We start from the raw sequence: 26,131 nt of genomic DNA, 5'->3' as shown, positions 1-26,131 counted from the left end.
GAAAGGAGAAGCACAAGACATCTGTCGGCTTGTTAGCTTTCGCTTAGGATTGGGTTCAGTTCGCATGCTGAAAGTGGCAGTCTCCCGTGGCTCTGCTGCCCACTTCTACTATTAACGAGGTCGATGGCCACAGTGGTATGGGCTGGCTTGTTTCACGTCTGCATGGGCAGAAACCAGTGCCCCCTTCTCTTTCCCTCACGGCTCATGCTGCTTTCCCAGCACAAATTAATGATGGGAGCTGGACAAAGGAGGCAGCAGGACCCTTCCTCCTAGATGCAGACAAGTTGCACCTGCCCTGCACACAGGAGAGGGAACACCTGCTCCTCCTTACTCCTGCATTTCTGTTTAGTACTTAGACGCCACACTGGTAAGTGCTTTGGAGGCTGTGGTTGCATGGACCCTCCTGCAGGTACAGTGCAGGTAACTGTTACTGTGGAAGGTGTCTTTTTATTATAAAGTTTTTCCAAAACATTTAATTCACAAACACACAGACTGAAACTATTTCAGGCTGACGGTGTCCTGAGGGATTTGTTATCGTCTCGTTTGGGGTCAGTAAGTGAAGACACAGATATGCATGAATGTTTGTACAACCCTTTAATTAAGTCAACTGCAAAGCCCTGCTGGAGTTAATAGCTAGCACTGGGGTATCGGCTGGAGTCAGCAGCATGCGGAGCACAGAGTGACAAGTTGGCTTCAGAGGCTGGCTGCTACCTCCCTTCTCAGAGGCCTCCGGAGCCGCGCTGTGAAGGATCCCTTTACTCGGCTGTCAGGTGGATTTCATTAGTGGACTTGCAGAAAGGCATTTTTTGTAAAAGTAGCAGGTGACGCATGATTGTTTCCTGCTGGGGTGAGGCTGCAGAGAGCCAGCCCTCATGGAGACCAGAGCTTGGAGGGTACTGGGATCAATGCAGTCTACATGATGAGGAATTTCAGCTGTTTCGCTTTTGCCAGTGGAGCAGCTGTTGGAGTGCAGATGGCATGTCTCCACTGGAGGGGCAGGCTGCTGGGTTTTACCCAGTGTCCTCTGTTAAATAACGAGATAAACTGCAGTGGCACGTAGGGCTCCAAAGGTGAAAGTTGTTAGCAATAAATGGTGAAAGCTTCAGTATCAGTGGCCATTTACAAATTCACCGGGGGGCGGGGGGCAGCAAGAACTTGGAGATGCTGTGTTTACCAGGGCACCCCTAGGAATAACCAGGAGCAGTGGCCACAAACTGACAGAGAGCAGATTTAGGTTGGACAGGAAGAACTTCTTCACAGTAAGGCTTGCCAGAATCTGGAACGGGCTCCCTAGGGAGGTGGTAGTGCTCTCCCCTACCCTGGGGGTCTTTAAGAGGAGACTGGACAAGCACCTGGCTGGGGTCTCATCTGACCCCAGCACTCTTTCCTGCCCAGAGCAGAGGATCAGACTCGATGATCTGTTGAGGTCCCTTCTAACCCTAACAACTGTGAAACGAAGTGGTATTGGCCTGATCCCTACCCAGTGTGTTGAAACCCGAGGAGCAGCTTTCTGACCTCTGCTCCCAGTGTCACAACTTGTTACCTGCTGGGTTGTACTGAACGTTCAGAATCTTCCAAAAACTCTAAACTGAGCAAAAGCTTCTGGCCATCTAGTTGTCGCTGTTTCTAGCCAGCGCCTTCTCCAGGCCTGGGCTTGAGGGGAGTCAGCTTTGTCTGTGGACGTTGGGACATGGGCACTGAAGTCGGGTACCACTTCAGAGCAGGTGGAAGCACTGTATCGAGGTGACATATAGCACCCAGCCACCTCCTCGGACTAGAGGAAAGAATTGTGAACTAATTCTGTGTCCCAAACCTGGATCACTTAGCCCAGGTCAGTGTGGCACAGACTCCCTCAGTGAGGACTGAGGCTGAGTCACCTCCGTTACCAGTAGTCAACACCAGCAATACTTCTCTCTTGGCATGACACTGAGACTCATGGGACTGGACCCAGTATTGGTACCGGAGCCTAATGGTGCTTGCAGATCTGTTGCTGTCTTCCTGACACCAGCATGCACCCTTCTTACCAGGGGCAGCACAGCACTGCCTACAGCTCCCCTGCTTTTTCCCCCTCTGCGGGCGTGCACCACTGCCCCCTGATTCCCACCCAGGGATTCTCTAGGTAAGGAAATGCCACGTCCTGTAGTGTTCACTGGTCCCCAGGGATCCCCAAAGTTCTTACTACCGGTGATTTTCCTCTTGAAGGACCAGACCTTCTCAGGTCTTGTATGGATGAGTCTTTACACAGCTGATTGGGCTCTAGGGCCATATTCAGGCCTCTGAACATCTGTACACCTGTCATCAGGAGGAAGAACGTTTAGGTTTTCGGCCAGTTCAAGTGGGAAATGTTCACCTGTCAGCAGCAGAGACTGTTGACTACAGTACAAACTTAGTGTTGCTGTTCACATGCGTTTTCCTTCCTCCTCCGTGTCTATTGTCAACCCAGCATCATGTCCCAAGCAGCAGGCACGACAGCCAGGCTGATCCCACCAGGGCTTTCCTCTCTTCCCCAGTTGTGATTGGTGCCCGTACTGTTTTTCTCAAGCCTGAACTGAGATTACTTCACCATTCAAAATGGAATTCTCTCAGGCTCCTGTGGTTGTTATCCTTATATATCATGACCATGGGAGCTTGATATAAATCCAGTCCTTGCCCCTCTTCCACCCCTTTCCCTATCCGTCTTTGGAGACTGATCTCATGAGAAGCATCTGACCAGCCAGGAGTCCCAGGCATCCCTCGGCTGTATCTGTTCCACTGCTTCCTTCTTCCCGTGGGGAGAGTAGGGAACGTTCTCTGCGGGGTCTAGGATGACTAAGCAAATTAATCAGCTCAAATTCAGAAGTGTGACACTATCTTCCACCACCCCTCTTCTCAGCTCCAGCCTGGTTTGTGACCCAGGGCCTCCAGACACTTATTTTTGCACTGACCTCTGGAGCCCTCAGACAACATTTACTGTTCGGGAGTGCCTAGGCATTCCTGCTGACAAGGATCACGCTTCAGCCTACCTGCAGCCCTGCAGCATTTATGAGATGCTTGGCAACAGTGGCTGTTGTGCCTGGGCCAGGGAGACTTGAAGTTAAATTTCCATTTCTGAGATATTTAGACTGAAAGTTTTTGTTTCTTGAGAGGGAGAGAGCAGCATCTTCACTCGACTTCCTCCTCCACCACCAAACACCTGTTCCGTCCTTGAGTCTGCACTCTCCTTTTCTGCATCTCCTCTGCTGGCAGCTCTCCCTGTGTGTGCCCTGTCTCACTGGACTTCTAGCCCTGCTTGTCTTCATCTCATGCCTTGCAGCTGCCTTTTATGTGGCCTGGTTTGGTCTTTGCTCTCTCAAATGCAAAAGCTGCTGCCACATCCATTCTGCATGACTCTGCATCATCACCATTGTGCTCAGATTAGTAGTGTAGCTGAATCAGAGTAACATCTAGCACGGGACTCTGTTCCACCAGATGCTAGAAGAAACAGCCCCTGCCCCAGACACAATCCAGTCTACATTGTAACAGAGAAGTGAAGCTAGATGGTGGGTGGAATAAAGAAAGTATTACCCCATCTTTAAAGGTGGGGCGTTGAGGCACAGGGCATGAGTTGTCCGAGTGATCTAGGAAACTCATGTCAGAATCCAGCTGAACCATTAGCTCTCGTCCGCCTCTGAAGGGATAATTGGCATGTTTAGCCAAGGGTTTACCTCTGCACAGTGCTGTCACTTGGGCTTGTGAAGCTGCTCTGGATTTACACTGGTGCGCCTGAGAATGGAGAGTGGCCTGCTCAGCTTACTTGGCGCTGTCCTTCTCCACGGGATGGGCTGTGGGGCGGTGGCTGGAGTGATGGCTGCACTTTCTTTCCCTTTCCTTGCAGGGAGTTTGTGGAACAGCCCCGTGACTCTTCCCCAGTCTGTATTTACATGCGAGATGAGGTAAGTCACCAGCTCCCTCCCTCTGTCCTTGAAAATAAGGAAAGCCCAGCGCTACTTTCCAACCTGGAAAATGTTTTCTCCCAGACCTTTCTTGAAAGGGGAAGTCGAAGAGCTTTGGTCTTTTCAAAGCCTGACGTGTTTGTATGGAAAAAAAGCTCTGTTGGAACATAACCCAGGGCTGCTCAGACCTCTGAGCCCATAAAATGCTCTCAATGACCTGCTTGTGTTTTTCTCGGCTTCTTCTGAAACCCAAGAGTCAAAACAGTGGTTTCATTTTAATAAATATTTGCTTTCCGCCAAGTTTTGATCTCCTTGCATTAGCGTTTCTGTTTAATATGTTGTGTGTGAGCAGAGTGGGGCCTGCTCTCCTGAGATGGCCCCAGTGTCTCCTGCTGACCTCTGGGAGCGGGTCAAGGACGGGGTAGAGGCTGGGGACCTGCAGTCTCTGTGTGGGATTGCTGCCTCTGGTGTTCCCTCTGGGGTGGAAGCGTCCCCGGCTGGGCAGTTCTGAGACGCTCCTGTCCCATGTGCAGCTGTCTCGGAAGTGGCAGCACCCTGAGCTCTGCCGTCGGCATGGGCGCCACGTGCTGACCTGAGGCTGCCGGCTTGGGCCCTGCTGGTTGACTTTTTGGCTGGCAGGCAGGTGCCTTAAACCTGTGCCCCTCTCTCTCCCTTTGCAGATAGCAGGGAGGGATGCCCTGGAGAAGACAACACTGAAACTGCTTGGCCTGACTGGAGGCAGCGCCATTATCAGGTTGGGAGGAGTGAGATGCATTTCCAGCTTGAGCACTTCCCTTTTCTTCCCTCTATTTTTCACTCCAGTGGTAAATTTGTTTTGTTTCAAGGATGAAAAAAATGCATTAAAAGTTCAAAGAGAAAAACATCGCGGCACTCAGTAATTATTGTATTTCCCTGTTTATCTGAAACTGCTTCCCAGATGTGCTTCCCGCAGCTGCAGATGCTGGCACTGACCAGTTGTGTTGTGCAGATTAAAGGGGCTTGCATAGATTGGCTTTTTTTTCCCTTGAGTGAATCGGATAATTCCAAGCTAAAGTCCCTCTGAGGATAGGACAAATCCTGCCATTGTACCTTTCCTGCTTTGTATGGCACGCATGTTCAACTCCCAGGCCCTGCAGTGCCTCCTCCTGGCTGGGGTGAGGGGTGTCCGTCTGTCTGGTTTACTAGCCCTGCTCAGTCTGTGGGAGGTTGGGTGCCTTCCAGGGCTGACTGCTGTCCTTTTCCCCAAAAGGGAGACTTCTTCCGTGGAGTGGGGGCTGTTCACAGGCCTTTCAGACTTCAGAGTAACTAGGACTGGTTTTCTTTGACTGTCCTTAAGAAGCAGCTTGTGAGTGCCGGGGTTCTTTGTGCTCTGCAGTCCCTCTGTGTGGGGCACGGTGGGAACAGGGCTGGCTGGCCAGGCTCTCAGCGTCAGTGATAGTGCTTTCATTCCTTCCTTTGGCATCTCCTTACAGGGTTGTCATGAAGAAGCACAGTTCATCTGGCCAGGAGGAGGCTGTGGACGCTGCAGCCCAAGCAAATGAGCCTCCACGGAGGTCAGTCTGCACTGAAGGAGCTGTGGATCTGCCTCTACTTCAAACAAACACGTTCCCAAAGGACTTGGACCACAGAGATGTGTCTGCCTCCTTAAAGAGCTGTACAGATGAGCAGCCCAATGCCTTGGCCAGCTCAGGGGGGCTGCAGGCTGCCGCAGCACCTGTCCCCTTCGTCCCTTTCTCTGGAGGTGGGCAGTGTCTTGGAGAGTCTCCTGCAGCTGCAGCAGTTCCAGTGTCAGACATGCCATCTTCAAAGCTGCCAACATCTCTCTGTAGTCCTGGAGGCCCTTCTAAGCCAAAAAAGACCAAGACTAGCCAGGGACAGCCAAAGGAACATGAGCAGGTAAGGGGAGCTTTGTTTGTGTGTGGTGTCAGGTCTTGGTTAGGGAGTGCATTTCTCTCATTGTGCTTTGCAGAAAACAGGTCGTCTGCAAAGAGAGACTTGCCAGTGCCTAGTGTTGTCTGTCCTATAACATGAGCATTGAGCTGTGGCCTTTGAAGAGGAGGAAATTGTGTTAGCTAGGAGTGCTGCCCTCTGGGATGAGTGACTGATACTGCAGAAGGAGGTGAGCAGTGGGGATTTAGACTTTGCTTCCAGCCCTGAGCTGGTCTGGGCTTTGACAGGTGTGGTGTCTGTTGAGCTGCGTGCTTGGAGGGAAGGACACGGCCTGGTGGGGAGTGCAGCCTACGAGAACCGGATGTTGTGGCAGGTTCCATATAAGCCACAGCCCAAATGCCTGACAGGGCCAGGTGCCGTCATCAAATGCCTCTTATCCCTATGGACAAAGAGCTGAGACTTCGTTTGCTGCTTGCTTTGTGGTTCTACAAGGGTGAGGCAGGATTTCAGGGTCCAGGTTTGCATGTTCTAATCTGCTGTGGGTGCGCATGTGGCTCAGTTACCTTTGGTATAGTCAGGTTTGTTCCACTGTCGCAAGGTTTGAGAAGAAGTTCTTGGGCTCTGTTCAGCCTGACAGGAGCCCCGTCCATGGGAGGTGTTTTGCTTGCAGTCTGTGCTGGGATAGTGTCCTGTCCTGAAGCATTGCAGCCTGACCCACGGGCACCTGTCTGTGTGGGAACCCAGATGCCTTTGCACCACCCAGATCTTGGTGGAGTCCGGTGGCTGTTTCTAGCCCTAAGACTCTCAGATGTGCTCCTCTGGCCGCAGTCTTTCCCAAGCCTTGCTTTGGGACCTGGAGCTCTGCAATCCAGCTTCCTGTCCCCAGACCAGCACCTGCCCCCTTCCCTTCCTCACCCCCCCCCACTTCTCCCCCAGCTCCGTACTTGCACATACACCATCCCTCAGAGCTCCCTTTGGCTCTGGATCTGGCTTCTGGGTGCCCAGTGGGCAGTAGGGCAGAATGCAGGAATGGTAGCGTTTGCCTTGCAGAGGAGTTCCTGACCCACCAGCCTGTGTTATGAAGAATAAAAGCAGAGTCCTCAGACATAGGTCAAGCCAGGGCGCACCTGTGTCTGTGTGTTCAGGCCAGGCAGGGCCCCTCTGGGTTCTCCCTCTGCCCAATCTACTACCAGGAAAGACAGCTGTCTCTTCTGTGCCCCTCTTTAGCCATCTGCCTGGGCTGATGAACTGCAGGTCCCTCCCTTGTCCATTGTTTTTTGGGTTGGGCCAGCAGTTGGGACCATTGCAGCCTGGTGGGGCCCATCTGAATGCAACAGTGGCACGCCTGGGGCAGGGGCAGATCTGCTCTGTACATAGGGGGACTTGGAGGTTCCTATGCCAACAAGGAGCAGACAAAAGGTTTAGACATGTCCCCACCCTGCCCATTGTCACAGAGACCCTGTCTGCACTAGCCTGGCTCTGTGGCATGCAGCAGCTGCCAAAGCACAAGCACACCTGCGTGTCTTGAAGCAGCTTTCATGCAGCCAGTGAGCTGCCAGAGCAGAAGGCAGCATCAGCTGCAGGAGGAACCATTACAACTGGCTGCAGGCAAGGGGTGTCTGCATGTAGGTTTACATCTGGGCTGTCCCCGTTTCTGCTGATTCCTACAGCTCGGAAGCAGAGGCTAGACCTGGAGGTCCCGAGAAGCAGCAGATCAGTGCTTTTCCAGCTCAGTCATGAATATTCATGTACATTCCAGAGTGGCTGCTCCCTTCTGAACTTTGGCATCAGACCCCTTGGAGAAGGGGCTCAGCCGCAGGGCTGACAGCACGCTTTCTGCTTACCCAGGAACAATCGCTTGCTCTGGCTGCTGCCCGATCTGCAAGGAGGTGGGTGTGAAGGGGACTCTGCTCTTATGCTGTAGGCCTGCACCAGCTCATCTCCATAGGCATGGCCTGTTCTCTTGCCTGTGGTGGGGTTGCCGTTCTCCTGCCCAGCAGAGCTGGGGGGGGCACCCTCGGACTCTGTGCATGGGAGCTGTGGCCTACCCTGAGGTTCCTTACCACTCCAACAGGACTTCAGTGTGGTGCAGCCCTGTGCCTCTGGAATTAGTATCCCCTCCCAGCTCTTGAGAGCTGCCTCGGCTTCTGCGGGCTCCATCCTGTCCGAGGGTCTCTGCCCTTGTGTGAAACGTGGGTGATCCTGACTGCCACTTTGATCTCTGCTTTTGCTGCTGATTGATGGCATGGCACTCCCTCCTGTTCCTGCCACTCCCTGCTCCCCTACTCCCGCAGCAGCGCCAGAGCCAGGCTGGCCACATGGCATCTGCTTTTTGTCCCTCTTCAGTCCTGAGGAAAAAACCCAAAACAAAACAAAGTATTTTTAAACATCAAAGGTCCATTTTCAAGTGAAGGAATCTTCCCATTAACATTGTGCCTGTGTGTGGTTTTTGGATTTGAAGAAAGGCTGGATAAAATCTGTGCTGCGTCCCTTCATTTCTGTGCTGAGCGTGGCTCGCAGACCCGCTGCATGCTGATTTGGATGTCAGAACATTTGTTACTGGAAGGTGCCTTTGCTCTGAATTGCCCTAGAGAGTGGTGCTAGCTGCCTCGGAGAGGAGCAGGGTTTGGCCACCCTGCTTTGAAGTCAGCGGCAGCTTTTCAAGCCTCCCATCTCCTCCAGTTTTCAGGACTGGAGCAGTGATTTCCAGTAGAACTGGGCTGCTGCTGATGTTGGGTTGTCTTGTATGGGTGAGAGTGGCCAGATGCACTGCAGGCCTGAGAAGGGGCTCTGGCATCCTGACCTACGGGGTACCTGAGCAGCAAAAATAGAGAACTTGAAAGAGCCGGTGTTCTTGGGGCATGAAGATCCCTAGTTAGCAGGGCTGTGCCTTTTGCCCTCAGCTGCCCAGCGGTTGTTGGCAGGGGCAGGTGATTGGGAAAGGTACAATTCCTCCCCCCTTAAATTATCTGACTGGAGGTAGGAACCGCCTGGCAATGACCACCGGATGTTGATGGAGACTGTCCCTCGCCCTGACTTCCTGTGCAGAGCGCCCTGGACCGGAAGTGGAGGGATAGCATGGCTGGGCATAGCCGACTGCCACCTCTTTCTGAGCAGGCCTGGGGAGTCCCTTGCAGCCTGTGAGGATGGAGCCGGCCTGCTTCTGGGTATGAGGTGCCTGGCGAGGAGGTTCTGTCCAGAGCACAAGCTTTTAGAGGATGGGCCTTCAGGCCTCCTAATGAGAGACTCATTTATGCTATTTAAGACACCCCCTGGGTAAGTGGGTGATGTGCGTATGGGAAGAGGAGCCTGGCTGAGGCACTCAGGCCATGCAGTAGGGGAATTAGTCTCCCCCTGAGATGATCCCAGATGTAGACCAGGGTGCTGGGTATGAGGGTGGCAGGCAGCTGCTCTGCTCTGCTCTGCTCTGCTCTGCTCTGCTCTGCTCTGCTGTGGGTCAAGGGACACAAGTAAAAATCCAGGGGGGCAGTGCAGCTGCTGGAATGGGAGGCACTGTCATGCCATGGCCTCAGTGCCCCCTCGGTGATGTGCTGCGTGGTGCCTGCAGGTGCGAGCGCATCCCCCGTAGGCAGCCAGGATCCAGCTGCTGTACGCCCTTCCAGGCACTAGCTCAGCAGTGCAGGTCTAGCTACATGTGTCTGCAATTCAGGGCAGACTCACTGCTATCAAGATGCGGTAATGCTCTCAGCTGTACTCATGCCTGACCAGCGCAGAGGCACAGGCTGTGCTGGGGCTGCTGCCATCATGGGTGCCCGGAAGGTGTCAGGGCAGGTGTGTGGTGGGACGAGGGATATAACAGTGTGAGGATTTGCCCCATGGAGAATGAGGGGTTTGCTATTCTGACTGGCTGGTGGAGGCCTTTGGGGTGAGAAGGGCATTGGCCTTGTGAACAGGGGGACGGGGGGCTGGGGCTGCCTTCTGGAAGGTGCAGCTCCCTGTGGGGGCATGGAAGAGCAGTGCTGCCGAGCTGTGCTGACTGCTGGCTTGTGGCTACAGGCTCCTAGCTGGTTCTGGGGGGATCCACCTGCCTCTGCTGCTAGCCTGGGTGCTTGATCTGGCAGCCTCAGTGGCATGTGAGGAGCTGCCAGCAAGAGGGCCTGGAGTTCTTGTTCATATCCAGAGCTGTCAGCTGCAGGGCCTGTCTGTCCCCTCAGCTTTCTTCTGAGGGGTGACTGTCCTTGCATGGTTGGGTCTGCAGGGTGTGCTTGGAGAGGGTTGTTCAGGGCAGCGAAGTGTAACTCTGAGACATCCCACTGCATGGGGGAGCATGTCTAAGTGCAAGGGAGCCCTGAATGTGGAGGAGAGGCCTGACTCGGAGGAGGTCCAAGCCAGACCCTCTCTGACCCTGCGGCATCACCTGCCTCTGTGTGGCTGGCCCAGGGGGCCAATGTGCAAAAGACTCATGGCCGAGGGCTGTTGGCAGCTCGGGGGCACTCCTTATGCTCCCAGCCCAGGGACACTGCTGCTCTGGGCACTCCTCCTCCCCCTGCCCAGGGAAAGCTGCAATCAGGCGCCTTCACCCTCTAGTTAGAGCCGACTCCACTCAACTTTCTAAAAGTAGCCGAGGGTCCCACCCACACAACCTCGCTCTTTTAATTTCTCAAATTACCCTTTGGTGCCCACAAATAGAGCCAACCTTGCCTTGTAATTTGTGTTGTCTTTGCTGACAATTGAGAGCGACTCGCTCTGTTCCCAGGGGGCCTGTGCATGGGGGGAGGGCAGAGCGGAGGGGGCCAGAAGCAGGGGAGCCCTTGTAGGGATGTGCAGGAGTATGTCTGGCTGGGAGGCAGATGGGAGGCTGGGAAGGTGAGAGGGAGACGCTGGGGGACATTCATCACTAGGATGCTTGGTCCATGGGGCCTTGGGTTAGGCCAGGCAGGCAGCTGGCTGTGAAGGGCTCCAGGCTGCAGAGCTGCATGTTAACAGGGAAGTTCATGTTCTGCCAATCCCTGCCCATTGTATGCTGGGGCTCATTGCACCTTCTTTGGCCTAGTCTCAAATTCACATGTCCTCCAGGGCTTCTAGGTCTTAGCAGGCTGCACGTGTGGGTGAGGAGAAGTCTGCTCTGCACTCTGGGCAGCTGAAAGCAGGGCAAAGTCTGCACATGGGCCTAGGAAGAGGGTGTAGCATGAATTCCTGGGCAGGAGGAGAGTTCTTGCTGATTGGATGGATGGGCAAGGCTGGGACTTAAATGTGCAGTGCAGGAAAAGGCAGGTGAATAGGCAGTCAGCACCAGAAGCTCTGACCAGACCGTGCTACATGGGCTTCAGGGTCCCACTGTGTTTGCTTCACGTTCGAGACTAACCTGTGCTTGTCTGCTCTGCAGCTGCTGGAGCGGGAGCCGGTCGTGTGCCACCTAGACCTGCAGCCAGCACTGCCTCCTGGCCCAAAGGACTTTCCTGACGAGTTCTTCGAAGTCACGGTGGACGACGTGCGGAAGCGCTTGTCCCAGCTGCAGAGCGAGAGGCAAGTGCCTTTCCCACGAGCAGTCCCAGTGCTCGTGTCTCATCTCACACTCACAGAGGAGAGCACGTGGCTGTGCCGTTGAGTGCTGGCATCCGGAAGCCAGTCGGGCTGGTTGGGTCCGTGGTTTGGGCTTGGTGTGTTCTGGAGTCCTGGCTCCCACTGCCCACTTTAAGGCTTTTTAGATCACTTGGCCCAGAACGGGAGCTGTGGGGTGCAGGCCTGGAAGGAGTGAAATCCAGAGAACTGGGCAGCAGCCAGAACATGGAGCACTCTGGGGCGACCTTAGGAGATGCTGGTCTTGCTGCAGATTTGACCTGTGTCCTTGGAAGAAAACCCTAACTGTTCCCAGCTGTAGGCTGGCCCTGGCATGCTTTTGAAGTAGCATCAGGCTGCTCCACAGCCTTCTAGCTGCACATAGCCCCTCTTCCTTCCCTGGGCTGCAGGTGGCCTGTGGAGTGGGGTGGGAGCACTGCCAGGGGAGGTCTGGCTGCCTTAGGGCCTTTGTGCTGCCAGAGCAGTCCATAAAGCTGGTTGTGTCTCGGGCCTGTCACTGAGGTGAAGTGTCTCCTTCACAGAGGTGTGGAGGACTTAACCCCATAATGCTTGTGAAGCGTTTAGCATGCTCCTCTCTGCCACGTCTGGGGGAAATGATGTGAAGGCCTTGGTGTTCGTGTGGTGAAGGTGCAAAACTCTGCGTTCGGGTGGGCTGCCCAAGACACGGTGCCCTCTTCCCCCACCCCTGCCCCACACGCGTTCATGTGCACGCAGAGCTGCTGCTCCTGAAGCCGGGTGCTTCGCAACCCAGAGCCAGCCTGAGCGCTGGAAGGCCGAGGCATCTCGTGCTGCTCCTGCCACGTGTGCCTTGGCCTGACCTGACGTCAGGGTGATGGCTGATAACTCGGCGGGCGTGGCTGCTCCCCCTGTGACTAATGAGTGACATGCTGTGACACATGGCTTGATCCTGCTACCAGCAGAATGACTCCCATCAACTTCAAAGGGAGCTAGCTCTGGCCCGCAGCCAGCCAGCAAATCCCCATCGCTTTGATGGCAGAACGGCTGCGTTCCACTGCCGCTCGCTGGAATAAGCCAGCGCTGAGACATTGTCCCAAGGTGACCAGTAAGCCAAAAAACGTGGGGATGCATAGTTGCCCCAGGGCTGCGTCTGTCAGGAACTGGGCGCTCGTGTCGGGAAGGTTCTGGATTCTCGGCTGAGTTTGGGACGAGGTGGGCCAGGTAAGGGGAGCTGCCTCCCTGGGGCGAGTGCTGTACGCGTTCAGTCCGAATCTTCTATAAATCCTTCCTGCACGCCGCCCATGGCGCTGTCTGCTTGAGACCATTCTTCCAAGTGCTCCAAAATCCACACGAACCCACATTGGCCTGGAAACTGCTGTGCTCCTTGTGGGCATAGTTAGTGGTGCGGATTTGGGATCATTTGGGCAAGGGGTTCCTGGAACGCAGCCCCTCAGAAGGACTTCGTTTTGAAATCTGCTGATTCTTACAACTCTTTTTGCCCGCAGACAGGGATAAAAATAAAGGCAAGATGCACATGCCATTGACTCAGTGCGATGGCTGCATGATGCAGCATTTCAGAGGCTGTCAGACTATTATTCTGGTAACATGAGTCGGTGCGTGAGGCTGAAGTAAGCCAGCAGCCTGGCCTACAAAGCACAGTACCTGTGGTGAAAGTGCCTCTACTTGGTAGCTGAGGGGCTGTGAATAGTGCTGGGCTGGGAGAGACTCCCCAAGTACCTTTTCTCTCCACAGTTGTCCTGTGCCTGGGCCCGGGCCCTGCCCCTGCCCCTCTTTTCCAAAGGCTAAAGGGATTGCATGTGGAAAGGGTTCATGTGGAGTGAAGGCTGCTGTAGCTCAGCACTGCCCTGAGTGCCTTGTGCCCTTCCAGAATGGGAGAGCCGGTGTGCAGGGCCTGCTTGGGACAGAAGCTGTAGGGAATAAACAGTGGTGTTTTCGTGTCTCCGAGACAGGAAAACCTACGGAGGAGAAGGAAGTCCAAGGCCTGTGTTGGCTGGTATTGGTCACACAAAGAGGCTGGGTGCTGTGGGTGAAGAGAGCACCTTGAGGGACTTGGGCCTGGGCTCTGAGGTGGCTACGGTGGCGGTGGGATGGGATGGGGCTGGGGGCTGGCGTCATGGGGGGAGGGCAGAAGGACTTGGGGCAGGGGGCAGTGGTGGGAGTGGGGGCTGCCCAGAGCTGCACTTGACCTGCTTGGGCTGTTTATCTTGTAAACGGGCCATAAAGTGGCAGATCTGACAGGTAATCTGTCTTGTCCCCTTCTGTAGGAAACGCCTGGAAGAGACTCCCTTAATGACAAAGTCCATGAGGGAAGCTCAGATGAAGGAGAAGCTGGAGCGTTACCCAAAGGTAGCCTGTTCTTCATCTCCACTCCTGTGCTCATTGGTCACTGTGAATTCAAGGGGTCGGATCTCTGTAGGGACCAACAGGGCCATGGCGGGCGGGTGCTCCGGCTTGCCTCTCTGGTGATGTCTCTGGGAAATCAGGAGGTGCATGCTGCTGGAGCGAGCCACGGACAGGATGGTGCTCAGAACCAGCAAGCATGCCCACAGCAGCTGGCCTGTTGCCAGGCCCCCTGCACCCTCCTGCTGCTGGCTGCTTGCCTCTTGGGGGGAAAGATAGTGCCGTTGGGAGGCTCCCCTATGTGCTGCGGGGGCGGGGGGGTGCTCAGAAGTGGTGATTCACTGAGACCACGAGCTTGTCAGAGCACAGACTGTGCGTCCTATTTATGCAGCCTCTGGCACAGCGGTTCTGTCTCAATGCTGCTGTAGTACAAACAGCATCATTACCCTCCCTGGAGACCAGATCTGATGGTCACAGATTCTTGGAGACCCAACCAGCTCAGGGGCCCTGAATGGCCGCCTGGCAGTGGAAAGGTGCAGCCCCTGAGGGAAGAATGTGTCCATCTGGTGTGACCTCCATGCAGAGCAAAGACTGCCTGGCTTCAGCTCTGCTCCAGGTTTATCTCATGTGAGCAGGGCAGTGACTTTGAGGGCAACTGCTGGAGCTGATGCAGCTGTCTGTCTAGGTGGTGCTGCGGGTTCACTTCCCAGACCGCTATGTTCTGCAAGGTTTCTTCCGCCCCAGTGAAACAGGTAAGTGCATATCTGCTCCCGTCTTACAGGCAGCACCCAGCCTGCAAAGCCGTGTGGCATGGGGATATGGCAATGCACAGGACGGTTCTGGATGGGTCTGCATCATGGGTGAGGGAGGGCTACACTGCCCTGAAGAAGTTGCATGGTTACACCTGCAGTCACCTGAGCTGCATGCTCTTTCACATGGAACTAGTGCAGCTTGTTCCTGTTGCTCCAGGGAGTGGGGGAAGCAAGGCTCCGAGGTGTTGGCCTCATCCAGATTCAGTATGAGGAAGGGCTTTTTCTCCAGACTGTTGGGAGGGATGGTGCCAGGCACCCTGGAGTTGCAGTATTCCTGCTCAGAAGAGTCACAGTGATGTCCTGGCTGATGGCACACTCATTCCCAAACAATGCAGTGTTGTCCCTGTACAGGACAAAGCCTTCTTCCAGCCAGAGTCCTGAAGAGAAGGGCTGGGAGTACATGAAAACAGGCTGAATTCAGCTAGTGTTTTTAAAACCACCAAAGGCCAAGCTGAAAATCAGGCCCTCTCCAATGGAGCTGAAGCAGCAGAGGGATTACAGGTTTCTGCATCTCCCGGGCCACACAAGGGAGCATGTCAGGGCACACACCTGGCTGCTCTTCCGGCCATTCACTGACATCCTCTGCCCTCTGGGGAGTCAGGTACCCCGTGCCCATTAGATTTCTGGACTTGCCCTCAGAAACAGGTGCTGTCCGTTAGGTCTGAGACCTGGGGACCAGAGCCTCAGTGGGTTGGGGCCCCCTGCATGTGCTGCAGCTGCTTCTGGACATCTGACTACCAAGGGTAGCATTTGAAAGCTGCTGCTGGCAGGTGTGCTGTGGATCTTGTGCTTGGGCCCAGCAGACCCCTTTCCTCTGCTTTCTTTCCTCCACAGTTGGTGACCTGAGAGGCTTTGTGAGAAGCCACCTTGCAGATGCAGAGCTGCCATTCTACCTGTGTGAGTGTAGTGGGTGTTTGTGCCTACCCCTGCCCTTGAGCCCTTCCCTGGAGTGACACCTGGCATGAGGCCTGTGCAAGAGCTTCCCCCTTCTCCTCCCCTGGGGCAGCACCCTGAAACGGGACCTTTTCCACTGTGCCTTGCCCAGAGCATGAGGAGTGTCACTGCTGTCTTCACCCTGCCAGGGTCCTGCCTGCAGCAGAGCAGGCAGCACTGCCTGGGTGCACAGCAAGGACACACCTTGCAAAAGGGTGCTGTAAACCTCCCCCAGAGCAGTGGCACGGTCGTGAAGCTGCTGTCCTAATGTGCAACTTGTTCTTCTCTGCAGTTATTACACCTCCTAGGACCATCCTGAGTGATGAGAGCTTGACCCTGTTTGAGGTAAGGGCTGGTTCTCTTCCTTGGCTTGCTGTCCTCCTCTCCCAGCTGCCTGTCCTTGCTCTGGAATGGGAGCAGATAATGTGAGGGTCCCTGGCACTCCAGGCTAAGTTGCAGCTAATGGGATTGGGTGTTTTGGAGCAAAAGCACGTCAGTGGGGAGGTCTTCCGTGTGGAGCAAGATGTGTTGCCTACACGAGGGGGGGGCCTGGCACCGACTCAGCTGCTGTGCGGGTGGGTGGCAGCTGCTGTTCCACGCAGCTTTCCTCTGAGGAACTATGTGCAGGTGAGTGCAGGAAGCAGGTCAGTGGGGCTCTGTGGACCTGTGCTCTGGCCCAGTGATATGGGGCTAGCAGACCATTGCTCCTGTCTGCTATGGTGGGCAGTGGTCTGTGGAACGAGAGGGTACAATGGTCTAGTGCTGCAGGATACCTCTGGGCTCAGTGTAGCCTCCAGCCCTGGGCATGATTGGGCTTAGGGGGCTGGAGGGCTGTGGAGGACGCATCTGCCGTGCAGCACAATCTCCCACGGGCTTTGGTGGAAGAGACCCCAGTGCAACAGCTCATGGCCAATTGAATCTGCAGGGGCCCAGATCTCATGGGTGTCATGTTCCCACCCAGAGGCCTGGCCCCTGCCTCATGCCCAGGCTCTGGTGAAACTACTGTGCCAAAAGCTGGAGTTAGCCCTGGACACAGCTTATCTGCATGACTTCAGTGAGCTGAGCTGCTGTCCTTGCTGCCCAGCACCCGGGCCTGGGGAGTGTGTGGCAGTGCCAGTCTTCCCATCTCTGCTGGTGCTGAGCGCAGCTCGGTTTGCGTTGTGCTCCAGGAATCACAGTGTGGGAGCCCATGGGCTGCACCTGGCCAAGCAGCCTACGTGGGGCTCTGTCCATCTAGGCCTTCCCGCACGCCACCTGTGCCTGATCCCTCCCTGAGCATGCCAGAATGTCTGGCAGCCCTCCCCCGGGCGGGAGCCGGACGCCGTGTGTGTCTGCAAGACACAATGTCTTCTTGGTGGAGAAGAGCCAACTGAGTGTTGTTTCTCTTCAAAGCCACTTCAGATATTTTAATTAATAACAGAGATGCCAGTGGAAAGCTCCTCGTGCCTTTGAATGGGAGATTTTCCCACTCCCTGTGAGGGCAACTCCTCCTAGCTCCCCGCGTTTGTGCTGCCTCACCCGCAGCCGCCACCCAGACTGGTCCCTGGTTCCCACACGGCTCCGTGGGGGCGGTGGGGAAAGCAGGTTTTGTCTGCATAGTCCGGGGAAGTTCCAGGGAAAGGAAACGTGATGCTCTAATGGCACGTGTGGAGGAGCCGCCATGCAGGGAAGGTAGCGGGAAGTGTGCTGCCCTCCTGGAGTGCAGGGCACCAGGGTACTGTTCTGCCCCCATCCCTGGCAAGCCGCTCCCAGCCCTGCCTGTCCCTAACTCCCACTCTGTGCTCTCTGCTTTGCTCCTAAGCTGCTTCTGTGAGCAGGTCACACCCGTCAGCTGCAGTTTCCTTTCTTCCAGTTCCGTTTTCCCCACTTTACTGCTCCAACAGCTGTCAGTGATAGGCACTCCCTGGGGAGGACTCAGATGACTTCTGCTGCTGTCTTTCCCTATACTGGACTGGCAGGAGTGTTTGCTGCCACCTTCCCATCTGGGCTTCCTTACCTTCTCTTCTTTGTCCCTGCTAACCCTGTTGACTCCCCTGCGTGCCTCTGATTCTGCTCCCCTCTCACTCCTGTCTGCCAGAGTGCCGTGGACTTCCCCTCTCCACTGTCTCTTCTCCCTCTAGAATGGTCTCCCGGATTAGGTTTGGGTGTTAACTGACGCTGCACACCTCAAACCTACCTGTTCCCATGCTTGCCACACTGGCGTCGTCCCTGACTGTGCCCCACCTCGCTCTGCTTCTAGATCCTCTCCCTTGTTGCCCTCCTCTTTCCTCCACACCACGTTCTGCCTTTTTGCAGTCCTGAAAGCTGTGGTTTTCTGGCTCTGGCTAGTCCTTCCTCCAGACCGTCCAGAACCTTCCTTGTCCCCAGCTGCCAGTGCTAGCGACCCTTCCTCTTCTGCAGGGAGTTCCAGCTGCTCCGCCTCAGCGCTCCCTTCCTCTGGGTCGTTCTCAGACTCTACCAGATCTGCTCCTCTTGTGTGTCCCATCCCTGTTCCTGAAACACTGCCTGCTGTGGGAAGCTCTGGGCAGCACTCACCATTTCTGCTTGGGGCAGAGACTTTGTTCCCTTCTCTTCGTATATCTGTTGCCCAGGGCGCTGCGTGTTACCGGTTCCCATGGATGGGCAGTTCACCAGCTGTGGCATATATCATGGAATTCACCCCTTGATGCATAGGCTGAGCCTGTTGGAAAGCACTTAGAGGTATTGCAGTTGGGTATATTTGGACCCCACCAAAGTCTCCCTTAGGCTGCTCTGAGATCCCAGGATAGTTAATTGAGCCTGATCTCTTATTGTGCTAGGCACATTCCCTTTTTAATGGCTTCACTGGGAAGCAAATACTTGTTTCCGCTCAGAATCTGACGTTAAATGCAGAGCCCTAAGGCCAGGACATTTGGCTTGTGAAAGGTTTCAGTAGGGTAACTTGCCTAGAGAAGGGGCCTATGTTTTTCCCGTCTTAGAAGACGAGACCGGGAGGCCATTTGCTGAAACCAAGGGGTGGCAAATCTAGAAACGATAAAAGGAAATGCTTTATTCACCCACCGCATAACTAAACCTCAGGACTCACTGCCATGGGCTGTTACTGAAGCCAAGAATTTAGCAAGATCATGGAGGGATTGGATGGGTAACATGACTACCCAGAATTGTCAACCAAATGTGGGAGGGGTCTAGGATGTCATGCTTCAGCATTTGTGACAGTCTCTATCTGTTAAAGATTGCACTTGAAACCCTTGGAAAACAGGATTTTGTGCACTTTCCTATGAAGTTGCTAGCACTAGCTACTATTGGAGATGCAATACTGGACTGGATGGACCACTGGCATGATCCAGTAAAGTGATTTCCATGCTCATCCAGTCACTCTGTAAATTGTATGGTAATGTGCTAATAATAAAAGCAATAATATGTGGAATTTCATGTGTAACAAGGAAAGTGGGAATATAAATTGTCTGGTATGTGTGACTCGAGTAAGTGAACATTTTGTTGAGAATTGAACCGTTGGAATTTCCTGGCTTCTCAGTGCCCAATTTTCTGTGGCTTTAAGGTTTCATTTAATGCCATTATTTTTTTTAATCTAATTTCCCTGGTTTGGGGGGGCAGCAGGAAGAAGAAATCCAGCATGCTTGGCCTTCTCGGCTTTGAAGCAAGCTGCAGATAGTAGTGGAATTTATTAGCTAATGGGCCTGACTCTCCCCGGCTGGGACCCTGTGCAGCACGTCAGACCTGTGCGGAGTGGGTGTACAGTGCTAGCAGCCACAGCACTCCACCCATGGGGAGTGTCCTCTGCCCACTCGGTAGAGGTGTGGTGCAGAGTTTGTGATAAGCCTGGTGAGTATGTGGAGTGGCAAGGGAGCTGTGAGCCTTTGGCGTGGCATGAGGGCCCAATCTGCAGTCATGTTACTTGGGGGATGACGAGTGTTACCGTGTCTTGGGATGTTTCAGTCGTGGCGAAAGCCTCGATGCTGACATGGTTCACCTGGCGTAGGAATGCTTCTGCCCGTGTAGCTTGTGTTGCTGGCAGAGGCTCCATAAGGTACATTGCTGAAGTGCTTTTTGGAGCAGTTGGCACCTACACACGGGAAGGGGTTGCAGCTGTAGTGGTGATAGTTGACCTCCCTGTGCTGTCCGCTGTATTTGCAAGCTGCCAGGCCTGCAAAGTAGTTGCTTCCCAGATTACTACTGCAGTCCTGAGCTGGGTGCCTGGGATGGAGCTGGGTGCCCGTGCACAGTTCCCTCCTGCGCCTGGCCCGCTGTCGTTATTTTTATCCACCTTGGCAATGACTAGCGCAGAAACCTCAGACGGTGGGGAAGTGGGTCCGAGACGAGCTGACAGCTTCCCGGTCTCTGCCACAGCACCCGCTTGGCGTGACGGTTCAAAGGGCCCCAGACTGTTGTTTTCCACCCTGTTTACCCCCAGACTTGGCAGAGCCTGCCTGGCTCCACACAGCCTGTTTGCAGCATTAGTTTGGGGCGGAGAGGAGGGGACTACAGTTCTCTTAGATCAGTGGCTGTCAACCCTTTTAGATCAAGGTCCCCTAGGAAAATGCCAGCTCTGAGTTTTCACTGGTTACTTGACTACAGAAAAATAATAGAGCAGTTCTTCTGTTACAGAGAGCTCAGAAAGTCCAAGCAGAGCAGTGTGTTGTTTGCATGCCTTGCAGCACTGACACTGCTTGGCATCCTGCAGCACCCTTGAAAGGATCTCAGAGCACCCCAGGGTGCCACCACCGTGGTTGACAATCACAGTCGCATAGATTCATAGATGTTAGGGTCGGAAGGGAACTCAATAGATCGTCGAGTCCGACCCAATCCCTCCCTCAGAGCAAGGGATTTTTCCACGGGCTTTTAACTTCCCCACACGTGAAGGGGCTTTGCACAGCTTTGCCCACATCCTTCCCAGGGAAGCCCCTGCATCCTCCACAGAGCAGGGAGAGGTTTGGAAAAGACCCCATGAGTCGAGCTGCTGGGGCTGGGCCTAGTGACAGTGCTGCAGTGATGGGGCAGAGGCTTGGGGCCAAGGCAAGCAGCAGCAGGATTTGTTTGTTTGAAGGGGAATAAGTTGGTAGGTACAGTCTGGGGATGGGAAGCGGAGGGGGCGAGGGCCAGGGAGCCTGTGGCTGTGATGGGGTGGAGTGAGTCAAGTAAGGTGCAGGGAGAGGGCAGAGGAAGGTGTGGGCCCAGGCAGGGATGGGGTCCCTCCCTCTTAGTGCTGGAAAGTGCTTTGGTGGCGGCAGAGCCTCCGCGCCGGGAATGCGAGCAGGGGGAGGGGTTCCTCAGCTGCAGGCGCCAGCCATGAAGCTGTTTCGAGGCGGCTGGGTGTAAAATGGCCCCGGTGCTGGGTGGGGCGGAGGGGCTGCGTGCGATGCCAGCGGCCGTGTCGCCGGTGTCCCGGCCTGGGCCCCTCGGCCCTGCCGGGTCATGGTCTGGTTGGGGCAGGAATGAATCCGTGTGTTTATAAACATTTGATTTGGAAGGAGCATCAAACGGGAGGGAGCGATCCCTGCCCAGAACGCCTCATACCATTCCAATTACCCGCGCTGCCTGCCGGAGACCGCGGCGCTCCAACCTGCGAGCCTGGTGCCTTGTCCCAATTTAGGTTGGCTGATTCTGGGTGACACTTTGCTCCCCGCTACCAGCATAAATCTTCTTTCATCTGTGATTTTCGCCTTGAGTCAGCGGAGGCTCCATGCTGAAAGTCTTCTGCTTGGATAGACTTTCCCTGCCGCCGCAGATCTGAGCGCTTGGCAGGGGCTGAAGGGGGCTTTCTTCTCCGGAGAGAAATGGGCGCGGAAGCTGCTCTGCCTTTCATGTCCCTGGCAGCTCTGTTATTGTTGGACGCCCCTTTTATGGGCTGCTGTTACTAATCGGGCTGCTCCGCGGAGCCACAGTGCTCTCAGCAGAAGTGACACGGGCACAAAGCAAGCGGAGAAGTCGTGTCTGTGGTGCCGGCTCCGGCGGGGCGCTGGCGCGGGGCCAGCCCTGGCCCCGGGGCTGTGCTTGCACCTCTGTGAAGGTTCCTCTTCGTCAGCATTGTTTACCAAGTGGTTCAGTCCTGAGTCTAGGGGCAAGTTTGCGGAGTTGGGGCTTCCAGAGGATTCTGCTGCCCCGGGCTCGTTACTGGGCAGGGCTTAGCTCTGTATGGAGGCTTCCCCAAGGCCTCTCCCTCTGCGAGAGAGGGCCTGGGGATGAGCCTTTCTGCTCTGCCTCCCCTGTGCACATGGGGGCTGGGAGAGAGACCTCTGTGCTGGAGTTAGCATTGGATGGGGGGGTCAGTAGGTGGGACTGGGTGAGCTGCCGTGTGTCTCTTGCTTTAGCACTGGAGAAGATGCACCCTTGGCTTGGGTGCTCTACCATGAGATGCTGCACCAAGAGCATCACTGTCTTTTTTCCATGTGCCCCACTCCTTCCTCCGGGGTCCAGTGGCCATGCAGCTAGTAGCAGGCATGAACAGTCCTCTGCACGCAGTACACTCACCGGCAGAGACTGGGTGACACTCGCTGCCCCAGGTGCAAACAACCTCTGCACTGGAATGGATCCTGGGTCTGTCTAAAGACCCTAATGCGTGTGGCCTTGCCCTAGCTGAGTGCTGCCAGCAGACTGTAGGAGCAGCAGTGCTGCTGGGAAGGAGGGGCAGCCAGTCCTCAGCTTCCACTGGGCCCCCGATTTCCTTTTGATTTGGCTCCTCCGGGATGCACTGGTGCAGAGGGGAGGCAGACGCAGGGCCCTGGGCAAGGACGTGGGACCCTGCCCCTTGGCCCTGGGCTCCTTGCGATCAGTTGTGAGAGCGGTGTCTAGAGTCTTGGGGGAGCTGCAGTGGCTCTGCCTGTCGCCCGTGGGATTGCGTGAATGTGCCTGTGTGCATTGGCCAGACGCTGCTGCCGGCCTGCCTGCCTGCCCACCATGTCTGAGCCCCTCGCAGCTGGTACCATGCTAATGCTCGCAGCCTCTGTGCTGCAGAGCAGTCCTGTTCTTCCCAGAGGGACCTTGTCTGAGGTCACGTGGGGAGTTGGGAGTGTGCTGCAATTAGGCCTTGGCCCCAGCCTTCCCAGCTCTTGGCTGCCTGCCTCTTGCCAGGCTGCCCTGGGGTCCCTCAGAGGAGGGTGCTCTGAGGCCTGCCCCACCGAGGGCTCCATAAATCTGAGCCCGCGCTCTGCTGTGGATCCAGCATCAAGCAGGGGGCCGCTGGGCAGTGAAGTAAAGTCTTGCTGAAGCTCCTTGCCTGTGTGCTCCCTGCTTGATGGAACCATGGCTCCAGCAGCCTGTAGGTTTGACGGCTTCAGTGAGAGGGGACCTTTAAACTGAGGAGTCAAAAACCAGCAAAGTAAATGTTGCCAGCTTGTTTGCCAAGAAGCCCAGGCTGAAAGAACCGCCTCTGAAGCGAGTGTCCCAAAATGTGTGTGTATTTACAGTATGGTGAGCACACAGATTGGCAGCAGCATGGAGTTTTTGGAGCCCATTAAGACTTCAAGGCATTGCTTTGATATTTGTTATTGCTGTTTTTGCTGGCCGCATTATCCCCGTGTCCCTCGAATGATTTTATAGCGTTCTGGAGAGCAGAACTGATCAACTGCAGGCTTCCCTGCTGCAGCGCTGGGCCAAGGGGTCCCTGCAGCTCCAGCTGCTTGTTTATGCTTCTCTGGGTCCACTGAACTTCACAGAGATGCTGTTTCCCATCTCCCCCTCCCTCCTTCTCCCAGGAACATGTGCTGGAATGACTCCAGTTGGGGCCTTAGCACTGACCAGAGCGCTGATCTCTGAACTCAGAGCTGGGAAACGGCGAGCAGAGGGTGAGAACTCCGGATGCTGGGGAAGCCAAGGGGGCAGAAGGCCGTCGTCCCATCTTCAGAGCAGCTGGTGGAGCCAACGTGCTTCCACGTACCTGCTTAGTTGTTTTTTTCTAATCCAGTCTTAGACTCTTTGGCTCATCGGGAAAGGCTCTGGGACTCTGCACAGGGGTGGGTGTCCAGAGGAGGTGTTCGTTTCTCCTGGGTCTTCTGGTCGGGTCCGTTGTTGGAACTCTTTGGGGCTCCCTGCTTGGCCACGCTGTTCTTCAGCAACACTCCTCGTGTCCTCAGGCAGTGCCAGTGGAAAGAGTCTGAGCAAAGTGCAGAAAAAACCCTGCCCCTCCAGGGTCAGCCCATCGGGGACCTCTCCAGTGGCGGGTCAGGGGAGGTGGAACAACTGTGAGTGAAAGAGGAATAGCAGGGGACGCTGGAATCCATCCGTCTTCACACAGCCTGGGGCCAAGCATGCACCTACACTGTGTGAGGTCTCGGTCTGTGCCTTGTCTGTTCCGGATAGTCTCAGTTCAGGTGTTTGGGGAGGCATCTTGCCTACTGTTTGTCCTGCCGAATGTGGTTTATCACCACCATGTGCAGGAAGCTTCGCACCTGCCTGTGCCATCCATAGATTGTGGGCAATTGCTGGGAGAGAGCAGAGAAGTGGGCACGGTGGGCAGTGCTGCAGGCTTTCTCCAACTTGAAACCCTGCCACAGACTTGCTCTCCTGGCCTGTTAATTTTCAGGGGCTGCGCCTTCCCAGTCCCAGCCAAGGGGCCACTGCGTGCTCTTTCCACTGGGTCTCAAGAGGGCCCTTGCAAAGCTTATCTTAAAGTTAGACAGTCCTTGGGGCATTCTGTAACCTGGACCAGGATCTCCCAGTATGCATCTCAGAGGCTGTCTCTCCTTCTGCGGCTGGGGGCTCTGGGTTGGGGTGCTTTGTTCTCGGGTATTAAACAAGAGCCGTGGGGGCAGTGTCCCTTTGACCATGGCACTAGTGTTTATTTCTGCTCCAGAGATGCTCTTCGCAATCTTGTCAGAAAAGCTTTTGATCCGTTGGCTTCCTGAGCGATTTTCCGAGTGCGGTTCTGTGTGTCTGGGGGGGAGGGCGTGCTGGGCAGCACTGTGTGCTGGTAGCTTGGGTTTCTGCATCCTCGTGCGTGTCCCTTTGAAGTGCTCATTTTTTCACTAATCTTTTAACATCAAACTAACAGCAGACCTGTGGCACTCTAATCATTTCAGATCATGTAACGGAAAGAATGCTTCCCGCGCTGGCAGCTGCACGTTCCCTTTAGCCGGCAATCCCCGCCTGATCCCAGAGCTCCGTGCAGTCAGTAAACAGAACGACGACACGGCGAGAATGTGCATGTTTCTGTGGCGTTCTGTTTCAGGGCGCTGTGGACGTGGATGTCTGAGGCCTGGGATGGGGAAGGGCTGCACTGGGCAGAGGGCACTTGTGCAAGCCACTGAAACGTGCCGTAAAGAGCAGGGCAGAACTACGTCCCTTGGGGATCCTTGCTGCCGGCCTTGCTGGGACGCGTCACTTTCTGGTCTGGTTATGCTGCGGTGGGCGAGACCCTGCAGACCCAGTCTGCCCCGTGGCCCCCGGTGTCCTGCTGCTCTAAACCACGCTCACCACTGTGGTGTCTGAAGGCTTCACTTTAAGCCTGTACAGCAGAACTGCAGATCACAGTTATGCAGTCGCAAGCCCCGTGGTGGTGGCCTGTGGGGTAAGTCTTTGGACAGGCGGCCAAAGGAGAGCTGTCCAGGGGGAAAGCTTGGTGAGCGTCTCCAAGGAATCCACAAAGCCTTGTCTCTTGAGGCCTTTCGAAAGCTTGGAGAATGGGCTTCTAGGGCTAGCCTGGCTGAAGGGGGCAGTGATGGGCATGGCCATGAAGTCTTGCGTGAGTCATTGAGACACCCATGTACCGAATTTCTGTTGATAGGAAGGAATTTGCTGAGTCTTCTCAAAAAACAGATGAACTGCAGAGTTTAGGGAAAATGGCATGTGCTGTTGTGCACGAGGAGAGCGCGCACACCTGATCTACTGAGCTGCCAGTCAAAGCCAGTCCTTGTCAGTGCCAGCCACAGAGCTTCCTCTGGCTGGGCTCCTGTCAGCCGTTGCCTGTTCTCACAGTAGTGACAGGCTTAAGGATCCAGAGAGTTGCCTATATTTGCCTGTCCTTTGTCTGGCTGTGAAGCTGCAGCTGCCCCAGTGGCCTGGTTGAGAGCAGAGGCTTGTGGATATGAGCTAGGGACTTGTAGGTTTGTCTGGACTGGACGGGAAGGGGAAGGCTGGGGCTCTGGCTCTGCCACAGTTGTTCGGTGCATCCTCGGGAGAATCACTTCATCCCTCTCCATCTCAGTCCCTCCTCAACGAGCTTGGCTCATGCTCTTTCTTACAGTGGTCTGTCACTTCCGATTGTGTTGTAAGTCAGCTCTTACTGTGTGTGTGCAGTGCTTCACAAAGTGGCGGCCCCTTGTGTTCCTGCGTGCAGGACCTAATGCAGCGTGGCCCATAGCTCTGTACGCGTGTGATGCGTAACACTTCATGGAGCGGGTCCCATTCAGGCTGGGCCCTTATGTGTTTTTGCAACGCAAAGGAGGCTGCATCTCCATCCCGGAGATCTGGCCTATCTGAGGAATTTGTGACAGGACTGGTCTGTGGGCTGAGAGCATCCATTCCTTGGTCTGAATGGCTCCGCGCTGCTGGATGGAAATCAAAGCAGGGCGATGTGGCTGCTGGAGAGCAATGCGTGAGCATGGCAAGCAGCACATGACTCATCCCGTAGTAAGGCCTTGCTGCTGACTGACTGACTGATGGTTTCCAAAATCCTGTTTCAAATGGCTCCCGGTTCTATGACGGAGAGTGCTCCTTCCTTGTGATCCTTTGGGGGATGAGTATGATGCAGAAATTACAGGAGAGTGTGGTCCCCTCAGGTCTGGAGAATAC

General features: G+C 55.1%; 1 protein-coding gene across 3 annotated transcripts in view; it reads left to right on the top strand.

Moving 5' to 3' along the window:
- The window catches only part of ASPSCR1 (ASPSCR1 tether for SLC2A4, UBX domain containing), a 50,184-nt gene that overhangs the window by 16,503 nt on the left and 7,550 nt on the right, over window positions 1–26,131 (top strand). For all 3 annotated transcript variants that reach the window (XR_009463766.1, XM_059731884.1, XM_014595601.3), the window contains 8 exons: window positions 3,854–3,911; window positions 4,592–4,665; window positions 5,384–5,807; window positions 11,149–11,288; window positions 13,586–13,667; window positions 14,347–14,413; window positions 15,308–15,370; window positions 15,699–15,751. Coding sequence is in view for 2 of the 3 variants with exons in the window: in XM_059731884.1 (XP_059587867.1) it covers window positions 3,854–3,911; window positions 4,592–4,665; window positions 5,384–5,807; window positions 11,149–11,288; window positions 13,586–13,667; window positions 14,347–14,413; window positions 15,308–15,370; window positions 15,699–15,751 (961 nt within the window). In the remaining variant the exon portion in view is untranslated. The remainder of the gene's footprint in view (window positions 1–3,853; window positions 3,912–4,591; window positions 4,666–5,383; window positions 5,808–11,148; window positions 11,289–13,585; window positions 13,668–14,346; window positions 14,414–15,307; window positions 15,371–15,698; window positions 15,752–26,131) is intronic.

Source organism: Alligator mississippiensis, chromosome 8, assembly GCF_030867095.1.
Source record: "Alligator mississippiensis isolate rAllMis1 chromosome 8, rAllMis1, whole genome shotgun sequence".
Taxonomy (NCBI): Eukaryota; Metazoa; Chordata; order Crocodylia; family Alligatoridae; genus Alligator; species Alligator mississippiensis.
This window is presented reverse-complemented; position numbering and strand designations above follow the sequence as displayed.